Here is a 15,737-nt window from a genome sequence, read left to right on the forward strand (position 1 = left end):
CAGTATTGAGGTATGTACTAAATACTGGCACGTGCCATAGGTTGACATCTCATCTTGGCACAATGCTTGCACATTGCAAGCTGTTAAATCAGATGCCTGATTCTACAATGAATGTCAAATAAACTCTATAAAGAGTTATGGAAGAAAAATATACAATTTTATGGTTCAGTTAGAGAATACAATTTAAAAAAAAAAAATAATTCTGTTATCAAATGTAACTCTTTCTTTTGGTATACTTTGTTAAAACTATGTTTCTTTCCATGAGAGTATTGTGAGATAGGCTGAGGAGTGTTCACGTGTGTCTTAAGAATTATATAGCAGCTGTGTTTGCAGCAACGTTTTTAAAAATGTTAATTATATTATTCTTAAGACACATGGACATTTAAGAGCCAAATACAGTATGTTCTTATGGAAAGCAAGGAGCAACATTTCAACAGATGAGACCAAGAAAAAAATGTCATTTTTTTTAACACACTGGAAAGTTGTTGTTTTTTTCCAATTTAACTCTGTGATTGAATCATAAAAATGTAACTCTGAGTTCCATCTCCATTTAAATTATACAAAGCTTAATACATTAAGGGCTAGATGACAAGTGGAGCGCTAAATTATATCAAGCCCGCAAATGGGCAAAATTGATCTCTGGTTAATTCTCTAAAAGTGCCTCAAATGCCCTCAAAATAAAGAGCATTATAGTTTTTTATTAAAGAAACATAACTTTTTTTTTAATAAAAAACAACTGCACTAGGCATTTGGCGGATTTAAAGTTGGTGAGAGTGGAGTGTTGATCCCAGTAAATATATATGTATATGCTTATATACATATATATATATTTATGTGTTAATATGTCTATATACACATATAAACACATAACTATATATGTATATATTCATATATGTTTATATTTGCTGCCATCGCTGAGCTACTTACCCCCTTCGCTGGGCTTAGATTCTGTGCTGTCTGACGGCATCAGAATGAGACTCCATTGGAGCCTATAGAAGCGTGCTCTCATGAGCGCAATTCTTCTGAACAATGGGAACATTTCACTTAACTTGAAATACCCGAGCACATTTAGTGCTCCACTTGTTATCTAGCCATAAATATTATAGATTTAGACTAGATTGCTTATTATTTTTAATATGTGAACACGACACATGATTAATATATAATGTATTTACATAATAAATTATTTTATATGTTGCCATGCAGTAACTGGTACACCTGATTTAGACAATGAGATTTTTTGATTTTTTTATCAGGAAGATTAAAGTTATACAAATAAAATAAAATGCACATCCAGTACATGCTTTATGGTTTTGAATAGAGTTATTTTTGTATTAGATATTCTTCTAATAAAAGTAATGACTGTTTCAATTATAGCAGTGTCAGTGTACAGAGCATATGCACCTGCATTTAAAGACCACTCAGAAAGTACCTATTGTGTTGTCAGTGACTAAGGGACCAATAATCAAAACCTAGCCAGGCAAGATGTGAAAAATCATGTCGACACTCGCAGTGACGGGAATTACCAAAAGAAATGGGCTGTCCCTACGAGTTACGACATTTTACCAGTAGAATATAATCAAGCTCACTTGAAAGGACAACTTCACTAGGGAGAACGAAGTTATCAGGGAACAGGGGGCGCCCTTTAAAAATTAAATACTGTAGCTAATACAGATCAGATTACTCTTGTTTCAGCGTATAGTACCTTACAATCGCCGATATTTTCGTATAGATTTGTTTTTCAATTAGGGTAATAAGTGTTTCGCATATTTTGACACAATCTCGCCACCATTTTGTTTGCGTGAGAAAACAGCAATATCTGCAAGCGGAAAATATTTACATAATATGTCAGACTTTAGCAATAAGGAAAACAATACCTTTTAAATTTTGTATTTTACGTTTGCACATGCGCAGTGTAGTGTTATTACGATTTGCAGTTTGCTGTGTGTTTTTTTTAGACCTGTGCATTTGTGTTATGAATGCATATTCGTAATGAAAATACGGATATTCGTTTTATTTTCACAAAACTAATATCCGAACGAATGCACTAATTTTAAAGAAAACAAATATATACTAATGAAATTTGTTAGTATTAGTTTGTTTCCTTTAAATTATATTTAAAAGTTAAAATAATTACCTATAGCGTGTTAGGGAGCAGTACTAATCCCGACCCTTCTTCACAGAGCCCAGGACCGCCATAATAAGAGGCTTAGTGCAGGTGATACTTTTACTTGCAGTAAAGGAACATCTACATTCGTAAAAATGAAAACTAATATAAATGTTACTGAATATTCAGTATTTGTTTCGTTTTAAACTAAAAAAATACTGAATAGTTCAGCAAACAAATTCTGTTTTCCGAATGATTCGGCCGAAACAAATTATTCAGCGCTGCACAAGTCTAGTTTTTTCCCTGCATAAATTCAAGTCCAATTTTTTTTTTCCATGAAATATGATTTTTGCAGAACTGTTTTGTTACATTTTTTAATGTGACTAAACAATACAATACTGTATATTTTTATTTAATATCTTATTTATTCATTTTATACTTTTTTTTAAATTACATTTTTTTTGTCCTGTTATAATGAATCCATTGTATTCACATATTTAATAGCAGGTGCCACTTCTTTGTGAGATACTGTGTCAACCAAAGCTTTTATACCTTACACAGTAATTAGACCTCTATAACATTGTTTTGTGTTGTATTTAGCTCCAAAGAAGGACAATGACCTACTACAAAATACTTAAAGGGACATAAAACTAAAAAAAAAATTATTTCATGATCCAGATAGAACATACAATTTAAAAAAACTTTCCAATGTACTTTATTATCAAATTTTCTTCATTTTATTGTTATCCTTTGTTGAAAAGCAGGAAAGTAAGCTCAGGAGTGTGCACGTGTCTGCAGCACTATATGGTAGCAGTTTTGCAAGAATGGTATACATTAGCAAGAGCACTATATGGCAGCGCTATTGCCTGTCATATATATCTCTTCAACAAAGAATAACATGAGACTGAAGCAAATTTGTTAATAGAAATCAATTGGAAGTTTTCTTTTTAAATTGTTTTCTCTATCTGAATATTGAAAGAAAAATAATTGTTTTTTTTTGTCCCTTTAAGAGGCAATACCATAGCCATTTATTTTTGTTTTTATATAATGATTTAAAAAAAATAATAGCCGTTTTTCAATGCTTGGTGACATGACAGATGTTACAAACTGTTTAGAATGCAACATACTTTTTAAAGATTATGAAAAGTACCTACTGTTAACTTCCTGTATTCCTAAAAATGATTTCTAATCCCAAGCAAACTGTGGGGGGAGGTTTAAAAAAAAAACCAAAAAAAAAAAACCAAGAAAATTATATCTAACTTTATTACAAAAAAATATTAAATATAAAACATTTATTTCTAACATTTAATATAGTGAAGATTCAGCATTTACAATATACATGATCTGTCCTCTCTTATGTCATGCGTATTTGTATTAAACCAAAGATTTTCAATAAACATTATTACAAAATTTCGATGATACTTAACGTCCTGAATATCCTTGAAAAGATATCGAACCCCCTACTGACAGCTTCCTTTATTTTCTAAATAAAATTAAATTCTCTTTGAAGTAATTAAAATATACTTTATTTATTTTAGTTGCATTCACTAAAAAAAAAATCTTACTTTTATTTCCTTAAAAATTGTCCCATGTTCCCTGTAGGCCAAAAAGCAAATTCTGGCCTAGACTATGAGTTGTGCAGGCAAAAAGGGGTTTATCGTGGCTCTTTGCGCACATTCACCGAGATTACAAGTTATGCGCTAAACCCGGTGCATAAGTAACGCAAAAAAATTAGCAGTACCGCACTTTCCATAGCGCTGCCATTACAAGTTACAGAAAAACCTTCTTGTGTTGTAGGAGATGGTGCGTTAAGCTTCATACCGAACAAAAGCCAAATTCTGACTTGGCGTGCTTGTGCATGTTTCCCCCATAGACATCAATGCAGTAAAAGTGTTTTGCAAAAAACTAACACCTGCGGTTGTGGAATGGTGATCGCTATAACGCAATCCCCATTGATGTCTATGGGAACAAGAAAGCTATGTAAAAACCTAACACCCTAACATAAACCCCTAGTCTAAATACCCCTAATCCGCGGCCCCCAGCATCGCTGACACTAAATAAAGTTATTAACCCCATAAACTGCCGCCCCCAACATCGTTGGCACTAAATAAACCTATTAACCCCTAAATCACCAACCCCCCATATCACAACTACTTTAATAAGCATATTAACCTCTAAAATGCCGACCCCCACATCACAACTACTAAAATAAACCTATTAACCCCTAAAACGCCAGCCCCCCACATCGCTACACATCCGCTAACTTTAAATTAAAGTTACAATATAACTACCTTAAAATAAATAAAAACTTAACTGTGAAATAAAATAAATACTAAGATTAAAGGGACATTATACACTGATTTTTTCTTAGCATAAATGTCTTGTAGATGATCTATTTATATAGCCCATAAAGTTTTTTTTTAAAATAAATGTATAGTTTTGCTTATTTTTAAATAACATTGCTCTGATTTTCAGACTCCTAACCAAGCCCCAAAGTTTTATGTGAATACCGTCAGCTACCATCTCCAGCTTGCTCCTGTTTGTGTAAAGGGTCTTTTCATATGCAAAAGAAGGGGGAGGGCGGGAAGTGTCTTATTTGCCACTTGCAGTGGGCTTTCCAGCTACCTTTTCAACAGAGCCAAACTGACAGCTTCTAAGTAAGTTTTTAAACCATTTTATACTGGATTTTTATATCAGTATCTGTGCATCTTATTCTTTATAGTAGTGTCTATTACATGCAGTTATATGAAAATGAGTGTATACTGTCCCTTTAAGCTATAAATAAGCCGAACTACAGTATTTTAAAAAACTAAAATAAGCTAAAAATAAAAAAAACTAAATTACAAAATTAAAAAATCCTAACACTACTAAAAAATAAAAAAACTAACATAAAAAATTAAATTACGAAAAATAAAAAATGTATGATTACAAAATATAATAAACAAAATTATCCAAAATAATAAAAATTAAACCTAATCTAATACCCCTATAAAAACAAAAAAGCCACCCCAAAATAAAAGCACCCCCTTATCTAACAATAAACTACCAATAGCCCTTAAAAGGGCCTTTTGTAGGGCATTGCCCTAAGTTACACAGATCTTTTACAAAAAATTATGGGCATTGCCATAAAAGGGCAATTAGCTCTTTAGCGCCCATTAAAAAATAAAAAAATTCCTAATCTAAAAAAAAACACCCCAAAAAAATAAATAACACTAACCCCAAAATAGGTACTCACCATTCCTGAAGTCTAAGGCTAAGGCGGCCGTGGAGCAGGAACAGTGGCCGCAGAGCCATCCAGCATGGAGGATCCTCTTCATGCGATCGCCGCTGCACACTGAAGATTGAATGCAAGGTACCCGTTTTATATTTGGGGTACCTTGCATTCCTATTGGCTTAAATTTTCAAATCAGCCAATAGGATGAGAGCTACTGAAATCCTACTGGATGATTTGAACCTGCTACTTGCTAAAGTGGTGGTGTATTCAGCAGTTTATATTAATATTAAAAAGCCGTGGCCCCAAAGTGGGCAATATTACTTATGTGAGACATGTACAACAATATTATGTCGACTAGTAGTTCAACACTTTTAGAACATGGTAGTAGTCAAACTGTCTAAGTGAAACTTTAAAACTGTAGGGCGGAGCCCAGCCTGGGTGGAGTTTGTTGACAAAGCTAAAAGATAGGATCACATCTGTATAGTTTAGTTATATAATGAGATGTATCCAGTTGTGAGAAGAAACAGTGCGTGTAGTTCATAAAAAGACACTCAAATCAATCATTCTTGGTGGAAACCGGATTATTACAGTAGTGGCGTATCCAGCAGTACATATGAATATTGATAAATCAGAGCCTGAACGTGGGCAGTGGTGCCAGTGCAGGTCTAGTAGTAAATATTAATATTACAAAACCATACCCCAAATGTGGGCATTGTTGCTGATGAGGGACATGCACATACCAAACAAAGAAATATAACAGTTTATGTAAATCTTAATAATGCCTGAATCAGATCTTTTCAGTATGAACCAGTTTTCTAAAGTGGTGGTGTATCCAGCGGTATATAGTAATGTTATAAAGCCGTGACCCAAACGTGGGCAAAATTACTGATGTGAGACATGTACAAAAATATTATGTAGGTCAGTAGTATAACACAGTTAGAAATTGGTAGTAGTCAAACTGAAGTAAGACTTTAAAACAGTAGGGGGTGTCCAACCTGGATGGAGTTTATTGATAAAACAAAAACATAGGTTCACATCTGTTTAGTTTAGTTATATAATGAGATGTATCCTAATGATTATGGAATCTCAGCTGTATGGTAAGGTGGATATTAGTTAGCTACTCTAAGAGCGGGCTGTTGTTAGAAGAAATTAACTTGTGTGTAGTCTCTAAAAAAAACACTTGAATCAGTTATTCTTAGTGGAAACTAGGTTATTACAGTAGTGGTGTATCTGGTTGTACATATGGATATTGCTAAATCAGAGCCCAAACGTGGGCACTGGTATTAGTGAGAAGCAAGTCAGGTAGTAAATATTAACATTTCAAAGCCATACCCCAAACGGGGGCATTGATGCAGAGACAAGCACATAACTATTGTGGAAACAGGCAACATAACATATTTAGAACTTGGCAATAGTATTAGCAAAATGCATTTAGAACTTTTACCTAACAAACTAGGTAAAACTTTAAAACAATAAAGGTGTGTCATACCTGAGCAGAGTTTGTTATCAAGATGGATAAGAACACATCTGTGTAGAATACTTATATAATGAAATGTATCCTGATGCTAGTGAAGCCTCTGCTGTGTGTTAAGGTGGTTATCAGTCAGCTACAGCAGGAGCGGATTGTTGTCGCTGTGGGAGTGGTTCCCAAATGGAGGCTGAAACATTCAGAGTAGGTGGTTGAGGGTGGCTGGTGTGTATGGGGACATTCCACAAGTTCATTAAGTTTATCCTTTGCTCAACAGAAGTAACCGTGTGTTGCCAGCTATCTTTTGTGATGAGGAGTTTAATTGGATATCCCCAGTGTATTTAAGGTCTTTGTAGGTTTCAGGAAGTAGTAGCACGTAGTACACTTTCTTTGTATGTATAGAAATGTAAGCATACTACCACATCTCTGGGTTTGTTGTAGCCAGGTTTCTAGGTCTGAGAGCCCTATGAGCTTGATCTATAAAGCACTCAGTCGATGTAGGGGCTAAGAGTCCAAAAAATTCAGTCAAGAAAGTAGTAAGCTCTCTGGGAGGAACTGTTTCAGAGATCCCTCTTATCCTCAAGTTGTTCTGCCTTGAGTAGTCTTCCATATTAGCTAGCTTGTGTTCTAGGGCAGTAATTTGATCAGCAAGGTTTTGAGCATAAGCAGATCCACTACTGAGTCCCCTTGCTTTCTTTCCACTGTTCCTAACCTTTCACTAGTTGTGGCAAGGTCTTTTTTAATATCCGATATAGAGGCCAAGATTTGAGACTTAAAAGAGGAATGATCGGCTTCCAATAAAGATTTTAAAGAGTCTAGTATGAAGGTGGGCGTTACCTGAGCTGGAGCTGTGGTTTGTAACTCTTGGAGGGTAGACGCTACTAGATCAGTTGGTTCACCATCTTGTGTCAGTAGCATTTTATAATTGTGTCCGTCATCTGCAGGGTCAGTTGGGGTTGCAAAATGGTTCATTACTGTTCGTCTAGGTTGGTTAGTGGCCTTTAATTTCTTTTTTGCAGGATTGCGCCATTGCTGATCAAAGGAAAATGCAGCAAAGTTAGCTAGTATTGCAGTCTGTTGTCCTTAGGCTAGACACACGTACAGTGTTAGAGAAAAAAGGACATCTAGGCCTGGTGGTCCCCCCCAGCCCCTCCAAGGGTTTAAGGACTCATGGTGGTGACTTGTGCAATAAAAAATAGGCTGAGTCCCTTGGTAAGTTAGGAGGAAGAAACAATTAGGGGCCTGTATATGCGTCAGTGGTACATGTAGAGATTACTTACAGATGACTCCGATCTGAAGTTCCATCAGCATCGTCAAGGAGAAGGCACTTTAGTTATGCCCAAAGGATCCGTAGATTTTAGTTTCTTGCGATTGTTGTGTATTGCTCTATCTCCAGTAGTTGTGATGCAGTAAACTCAGGCCGTGGTACTGCAGGAAGAGTTTGATGCGAGAGAGCCTCACTTTGTATATGCAATGGGCTCGTCAGGCCTTTTCTCCTTCTAGGACCGCGGGTCAGCTCTATCAGGGTCAAGTATGCTTCAGGGTTGGTTTACCTCACTAGCTGTGGGATTTTTCGTCTCCAATCTTTACCAAACTTATGGTTTTATGAAGACATATTGATGCTTTCACTGAGCTAGTGCCAGACATGTCTTGCTCGTTCGCCAGGTAAATTTGCCCCTCGTGTCTTTGTCTTTTGATCTTAGGAGTTGTGGAACAGTTTTATGAGTGTGTGTAAACTGCACATTATACATAACAAATCAGATACTATAACATCACAAACTTAAACAGTCCTTGTGACCCTCCCAATAGTCAAAAGCTGACTACATGAATGTACGCAAAAATCTGTTACCCTTATTTGTATGGGTTAGTCCCTATGTAGTTCAATAATATGCTTGACACTTATTTTATATTATGCACTTTTTTATACTTGACATCCCCATTCACCCAAGCCTGCCAGAGAGCTATCTAGAAAGATACTGATGTTTATTGCTCAGTGTCTGTAATAATTGTAAAATATGACGTTTTAGGCATTTTAGTCCCTTTTCTCACTTTAGAAGTAAAATGTTGTAGTTTAAATGGGCATAAAAGTACAAAAAAAGTGCTTCAATGTGGGATGTAACTGTCTGTGATGTCACCATTTGTGTATATGATGACATCATAAGGAAAAAGGAAGTCAGAGGTTTTCTTTTTAGTGATTCTGCAAGTGATCACTGTAAAAATGGCAATAAATATGTAAAAGCAAAGGGGAGGGGATTCCTATCCTCTTAGGTTTGTGTTAACTATGTGTTTAACTCCTGCGGTGGGGTTGAACCAAGAGGAATCTTCAAGAACTCTATGGGGTATATTTATTAAAGTGCGAGCAGACATGATACAATGTAGCGTGTCATATCCGCTGAACATCGACAAATGCAGACAGCATACGCTGTCAGCATTTATCATTGCACCAGCATTTCTTGTGAACTGCTGGTGCAATGCCACCCCCCTGCAGATTTGCATCCAATCGGCAGCTAGCAGGGGATGTCAACCAACCCGATCATATTCGATCTGGTTGATTTCTGTCCGCGGCCTCAGAGCAGGTGGACAAGTTATGGAGCAGCGGACTTTAGAAACAAGGGGCTCCATACGCTGAGCGGATCATGTCCACCCAAAATCGCTGAATGCTGTCGGCATTTAACATTGTACAAGCAGTTCTGGTGAACTGCTTGTACAATGCCGCCCTCTGCAGATTTGCAGCCAATGGGCCACTAGCAGGGGGTGTCATTCAACCCGATCATATAGGATCGGGTTGATTGCTGTTCACTGCTTCAGAGGCGGCGGACCAGTTAAGGAGCAGCGGTCTTAAAGTGAAAGTAAATCTTAGCGTTTTACAAACGCTAGGATTTACTATTGAAACAAATAAAGAGCACCTTCATTCATGAAGTATAAGATACTTCATGTAGAAAGCTCCTTTATTTGATTAAATCAGTCGCCATTCTTAGCTGCTACAGCAGCACACGGCTAAAATATATTTTGGCTAAGAGGTGACGTTTTCACTTCTTAACCAATAGCAGTGCGGTAAATCTGGCTCCCATGGGCGCCAAACCGGATTTACTGCACTGCTATTGGCTAAGAGGTGAAAACGTCACCACTTAGCCAAAAACAAATTTAGCCGTGTGCTGCCGAAGCAGCTAAAAAGGCGATCAATTGAATTAAAAATAAAGGAGCTTTCTACATGAAGTATATTATACTTCATGAATGAAAGTGCCCTTTATTTGTTTCAATAGTAAATCCTAGCGTTCGTAAAACTCTAGGATTTACTTTCACTTTAAGACTTAACTGCTGTTTCCGGCGAGCCTGAAGGCTCACACAGAAACAGCTGCATTGGGGCCAATTTACAACTTAGTAAATCGGCCCCATAGTGTCTTCTTTCCTACATCATTTGCCCTTCCCCCCCAATAACGCACTCTGACTGGTGATCAGAGGCTACCTACACGGTTTATCTACTTTTGAATACCGCATCCCCTAGTAGCTTATCCCTACTATAGCTATTTTTGTTTTGACTTCTCCACTGGGTTCCCCAGCTCATTCTCCCCCCCCCCCCCTTTTCTGTCTCTTTTCTAATATATAGTTCACCTTTACCCCATTAACAATAGCTTACAGGTGTGTGACACATAATGTCAGAGGTCTCAACTCCCCAACGAAATTCAGTATTTTCCTACGATCCCAAAGTGGCGCCCAAATAGTTTCCCTAAACTATCCCCAGTTATAGAAGCAGCGTTCTTTACCCAAAAATCTAGGGGGTCTCGATCTTAATCCACAAGTCAATTTCATATGAGAAAATTCACACTGAAACAGATCCACAGGGCAGATATATAATTCTTATTTGTAAATTGGATAATGTCCTATATACTCTAGCCTCCTACTATCGCCCTAATAAAAAATAGATTGCTAAGCTACACAAGTTTTTACTGCTCTTGATCGATCGAGCCAAGTTCATATTTTACTTGTAGGAGATTTTAATTTGATCTGGAACCCATCCATAGACAAAAATCCTCCTCTTCCTGAAAAACAGACAAGCTCACTTTAGATCTCGCCATTAAATTCCAAACTTTGATGACTCAATTCAATTTATTTGACATTTGGCAAGCAAAAAATAGCTCCTCTCAGGATTACTCTTATTATTCTAGTGTTTATGGCTCATACTCTTGCATAGATTTTCTCTTCTGTAACCCTAGATTACTAGATCAAGTTACCAGATCTTGGATCCCTCCATGCTCTTGGTCAGACCACGACCCAGTCTACCTGCAACTGGACTCTCTCTCGCATTCACCTCCTTACTGGAGGCTCCCACTAAAACTGCTCTCATCCCCAGAAGCTATTACCTTTATGAAACAAGACCTTGCCACATTCATAGAAACTAAAGACAGAGGACAGGTCACAGATTTTAACCTTTGGGCGTCCCTGAAAGCGTTTATCAGGGGTTCCTTTCTTAAACTAGCGGTGACTATAAAAACAGAAGTGGAGCCACCTTTGCACATCTGCAAAATCAGCTCCAAGCTATCTCACAACAAGATAAGTCGACTCCTACCCCAACGCTCCTAGACCAACTTACGGACCTTAAACAGAAAATTTTACAGCTTGAAACTGAAAAAACTGTATAGGCTACATAAACTAAAATAACTTTTGTATCATAAAGGCAATAAAGCAGACAGATTACATGCAAATTGAGACAAAAAAACAGCATCCGCCCGCATTCACTCAATAAGCGCTAATGGCCACACTTACACTAAACCACTGACGACAACTTTTCCCTTATCAACATGGTAGAATGCTGTCTACTGTGTCTCACTGTATGAGTTGTAAAAGTATTATGCCAATGGCACTTAACTCCTATACGACTCTTTAAAATCTCCCATACTAATTTGCCAAGTTGCTGGAGAGGATGTAATGACCTGAGGACACCATTACACATTTGGTGGACTTGCCCAAAGATCTGCTGAAATGGGGCTGTTCCACATACTTCCCACACATCTACCAACCCCACAACCCCATCTACCAACAGCACAGTGTGTGTGTGTGTGTGTATATATATATATATATATATATATATACACACACACTGTATTAAGTTACAATGTGTTATTTTGTAAAATTTTGGGATGGTGGTGTGCCGCAGCATTTTTTCATATATAAAAGTGTGCCACGGCAAAAAAAAGGTTGAAAATCACTGGCTTATCCTATACCGCAAAGTTATTATCTACACTCAGATTGGATTATTGTATTTCCAGTATACCGTATGCTTACTGTATTGTACCTACTGTGATAACCTCAATAAAAAAAAAAAACATTTAAAAAAAAAAATTAGACTGCAAATATATAAATAAATTAATAAATAATGCCAAAAAAAGACTAGGACACAGTCAGGGTGATAAGTGGGGACAGGGGGAAGCTGGTCTAACCTAAGGTTGATTTTGGCAGGTTCACGTGCAAGGTTGGGCAATCCAGTGGCAAGATTACATTAGGAAGTCCCTGAAAAACAGGATATACTGTCAATAGAGTAGGGAAGTGGTGTTAGAATCAGCAGGTTTCTCACCAGCCATGACAAGCTGGAGTGTTGTAAGATCTGTCACCATAACTGCTCAATAAAATGTAGATCATTAAATAAACGTTTCTTGCATTAATTTAGCATGACTCATTACTAAATGCAAATATTGTTTTCTTTTATTTCAGACCTAGAAAGCCACATCATGAGCAGGGGACTTTATCTCCTCCTTCTTTTAAGTCTATTCTTAGAAGTCAACAGTTCTTCTACCAAAGGAGGCAAAGGTCCAAAATCGGACAAATATGTGAACTGGAAAACAAAAAACCAAACATCTCCAAAAGATCTATCAAACCCTTTTTATTTAAACCACACTAATGAAGAGCTACCGGTTACATTGTCTGTTTATAACCTAACAGATATGAATAGCAATTTTGGATTTAACCTGTACAGAAAAATGGCTGATAAACATGATAATAATATATTTTTCTCCCCATTCAGTATGTCTTTTGGACTTGCTTCCCTATTGCTTGGTGCCCAAGGAAGTACACACAAAGAGTTACTGCATGGACTAAATTTAAATGCATTTGACATCCCTGAAAATCCAAGTTTATTGCATGAATTGATAAAAAAACTTAGAAAGGGAATCACTGCAAATGACAAACTTATTTTAGACCTTGGAAGCTTTTCCTTCATCCATGAAACCTTCCCCATCAAAGAGGAATTTCTTAATATATCTAAGCAGTATTTAGATATGGAATATCAAAATATTGATTTCCACAACTCCAGTTCCAAGCACATCATTAATAATGTTGTTAAGAAAAAATCACAGGGTAAAATTCCTGATCTTTACGATGAGATTGACCCACAGACTAAGCTCTTACTTCTTGACTATATCCTTTTTAAAGGTAAGCAATGGCTAAATTGTTTTTGTTTTTGTAAATCTGAAAAAACTCAAAAACAAGTGAAAAATTGCTTTGAAAATAGTGACCTCAATGGAATAACTTCTACAATAACTAGCAACATAACTTTTCAACATGGAATGCAAAAAGGGCCCAAACTATTTGAGCTGCTTTTAATAGAAAGTAATGGGGTTCCTTATGAAAATCAGCATTTCCCTATAAGGTGTAAAGGAGAATATAAACATAATTATTACAAACATAATATTTTTGTGTAGCATAAAGAAAAATTCTTATGACAATAGTGATTGCTTATACCTATGTGTTCAACCTTGTAAAGATTTTAAACACACGGTTGCATTAAGAACGAGATCAACACTCTACAATTATTTTTACTTTGCACATGGTCGTTGAGCCAATTATTGCAGCAAGGGACACCCTTAGAATTTGTGGTGCCCTGGGCAAGACAAATTTATGGGGCCACCTCAGCACATCGCTCCTATTCCCCTCCCCTGTATGCCTTGCTTGCCCCCTGTATGGACCACACATTTTCCATCATTCAGTGATACCTATATAAAGAATAATATTATGTATTACACCTCCTAATACCATAAACACTTCTTCATATACTAAATACAGGATGTACATTGCACCTTTTCATACCATCAACCCTGGCAGTGTGGGCCCCCCAAAGCGCAGGGCCCTGGGCAGGTGCCCCTCTTGCCCTGACCAAAGGGCAGCCCTGATTGCAGCATATGTGTATAGTTGCCAATAAATGGCCATGTTCAGCTTGGAAGCAAACTGCAGCTCCAGAGCTAAATTTAAAAATGTGTTTAATCACTTTGGGAGTGTTAAATAGTTAGGCATAGACAAGCAACAGTGCATTAAGGGAATGTTCTAAGGAACAAGACCATTTTCAGATGTATTAACACAGTTTTCTGAATGGAAACAACATTACAAACAAAACAACAACGCAGCAAAGGCGCTTGCGGAAATTATTCTGGGGAGCAGAAAAAGTATTTCCTGACCATAATAATTTGAATGCAAAGCAATAAAAAAACAAAAAAAACATCTATAGCCATTTGTTTGTAATGTGCGTGCACACCTGTACTGTTGCTGACTTATAGGATTGTCTACCAATCATGCATAGGGCAACACCCACACACGGGCACATGGCGACGTTTTATAGGAATGTCTACCAATCATGCATAGGGCAACACCCACACACGGGCACATGGTGACGGTTTATAGGAATGTCTACCAATCATGCATAGGGCAACACCCACACACGGGCACATGGTGACGGTTTATAGGAATGTCTACCAATCACCCCCACACGGGCACATGGTGACGGTTTATAGGAATGTCTACCAATCACCCACACACGGGCACATGGTGACGGTTTATAGGAATGTCTACCAATCATGCATAGGGCAACACCCACACACGGGCACATGGTGACGGTTTATGGGAATGTCTACCAATCATGCATAGGGCAACACCCACACACAAGCACATGGTGACGGTTTATAGGAATGTCTACCAATCATGCATAGGGCAACACCCACACACGGGCACATGGTGACGGTTTATAGGAATGTCTACCAATCATGCATAGGGCAACACCCACACACACGGGCACATGGTGATGGTTTATAGGAATGTCTACCAATCACACACACATGGGCACATGGTGACAGTTTATAGGAATGTCTACCAATCACACACACACAGGCACATGGTGACGGTTTATAGGAATGTCTACCAATCACACACACACGGGCACATGGTGACGGTTTATAGGAATGTCTACCAATCACACACACATGGGCACATGGTGACGGTTTATAGGAATGTCTACCAATCACACACACATGGGTACATGGTGACGGTTTATAGGAATGTCTACCAATCACACACACATGGGCACATGGTGACGGTTTATAGGAATGTCTACCAATCACACACACACAGGCACATGGTGACGGTTTATAGGAATGTCTACCAATCACACACACATGGGCACACAGTGATGGTTTATAGGAATGTCTACCAATCACACACACATGGGTACATGGTGACGGTTTATAGGAATGTCTACCAATCACACACACATGGGCACATGGTGACGGTTTATAGGAATGTCTACCAATGACACACACATGCACATGGTGACGGTTTATAGGAATGTCTACCAATCACACACACATGCACATGGCTAGCAAAGCTTTGTATTTAAGAATGTTTTGGAACTTTTGCTTCATGATAGTATGTTGGTAGTATCTTACCAATTTTCCTGTCTCTTTAATTGATAAATTATTAATATGAGTCAATTTAATCTTTATTAGTAAAAAAAATATACTAAACTAGATGGGAATATGAATGCACACTATGAGGCCCATTTATCAAGCTCCGTATGGAGCTTGTGGGCCTGTGTTTCTGGCGAGTCTTCTGCTCCATTACCCTGTCCGCCTGCTCTGATGAGGCGGACAGGAATCGCCACAATTCAACCCGATCGAGTACGATCGGGT

The 15,737-nt window shown here is 37.5% G+C and overlaps 1 protein-coding gene across 3 annotated transcripts in view; it reads left to right on the plus strand.

Annotated features, from left to right (window-relative positions):
* SERPINA10 (serpin family A member 10) overlaps positions 1–15,737 on the plus strand; it is a 71,191-nt gene that overhangs the window by 17,064 nt on the left and 38,390 nt on the right. For 2 of the 3 annotated variants that reach the window (XM_053689385.1, XM_053689386.1), the window contains exon 2: positions 12,499–13,215. In XM_053689385.1, the coding sequence (XP_053545360.1) occupies positions 12,499–13,215 (717 nt within the window). Of the gene's footprint in view, positions 1–4,582; positions 4,765–12,498; positions 13,216–15,737 lie in introns of all 3 variants that reach the window. The other variant, XM_053689387.1, reaches the window with a different exon arrangement.

The sequence above is a fragment of the Bombina bombina genome, chromosome 1 (assembly GCF_027579735.1).
Source record: "Bombina bombina isolate aBomBom1 chromosome 1, aBomBom1.pri, whole genome shotgun sequence".
Taxonomy (NCBI): domain Eukaryota; kingdom Metazoa; phylum Chordata; class Amphibia; order Anura; family Bombinatoridae; genus Bombina; species Bombina bombina.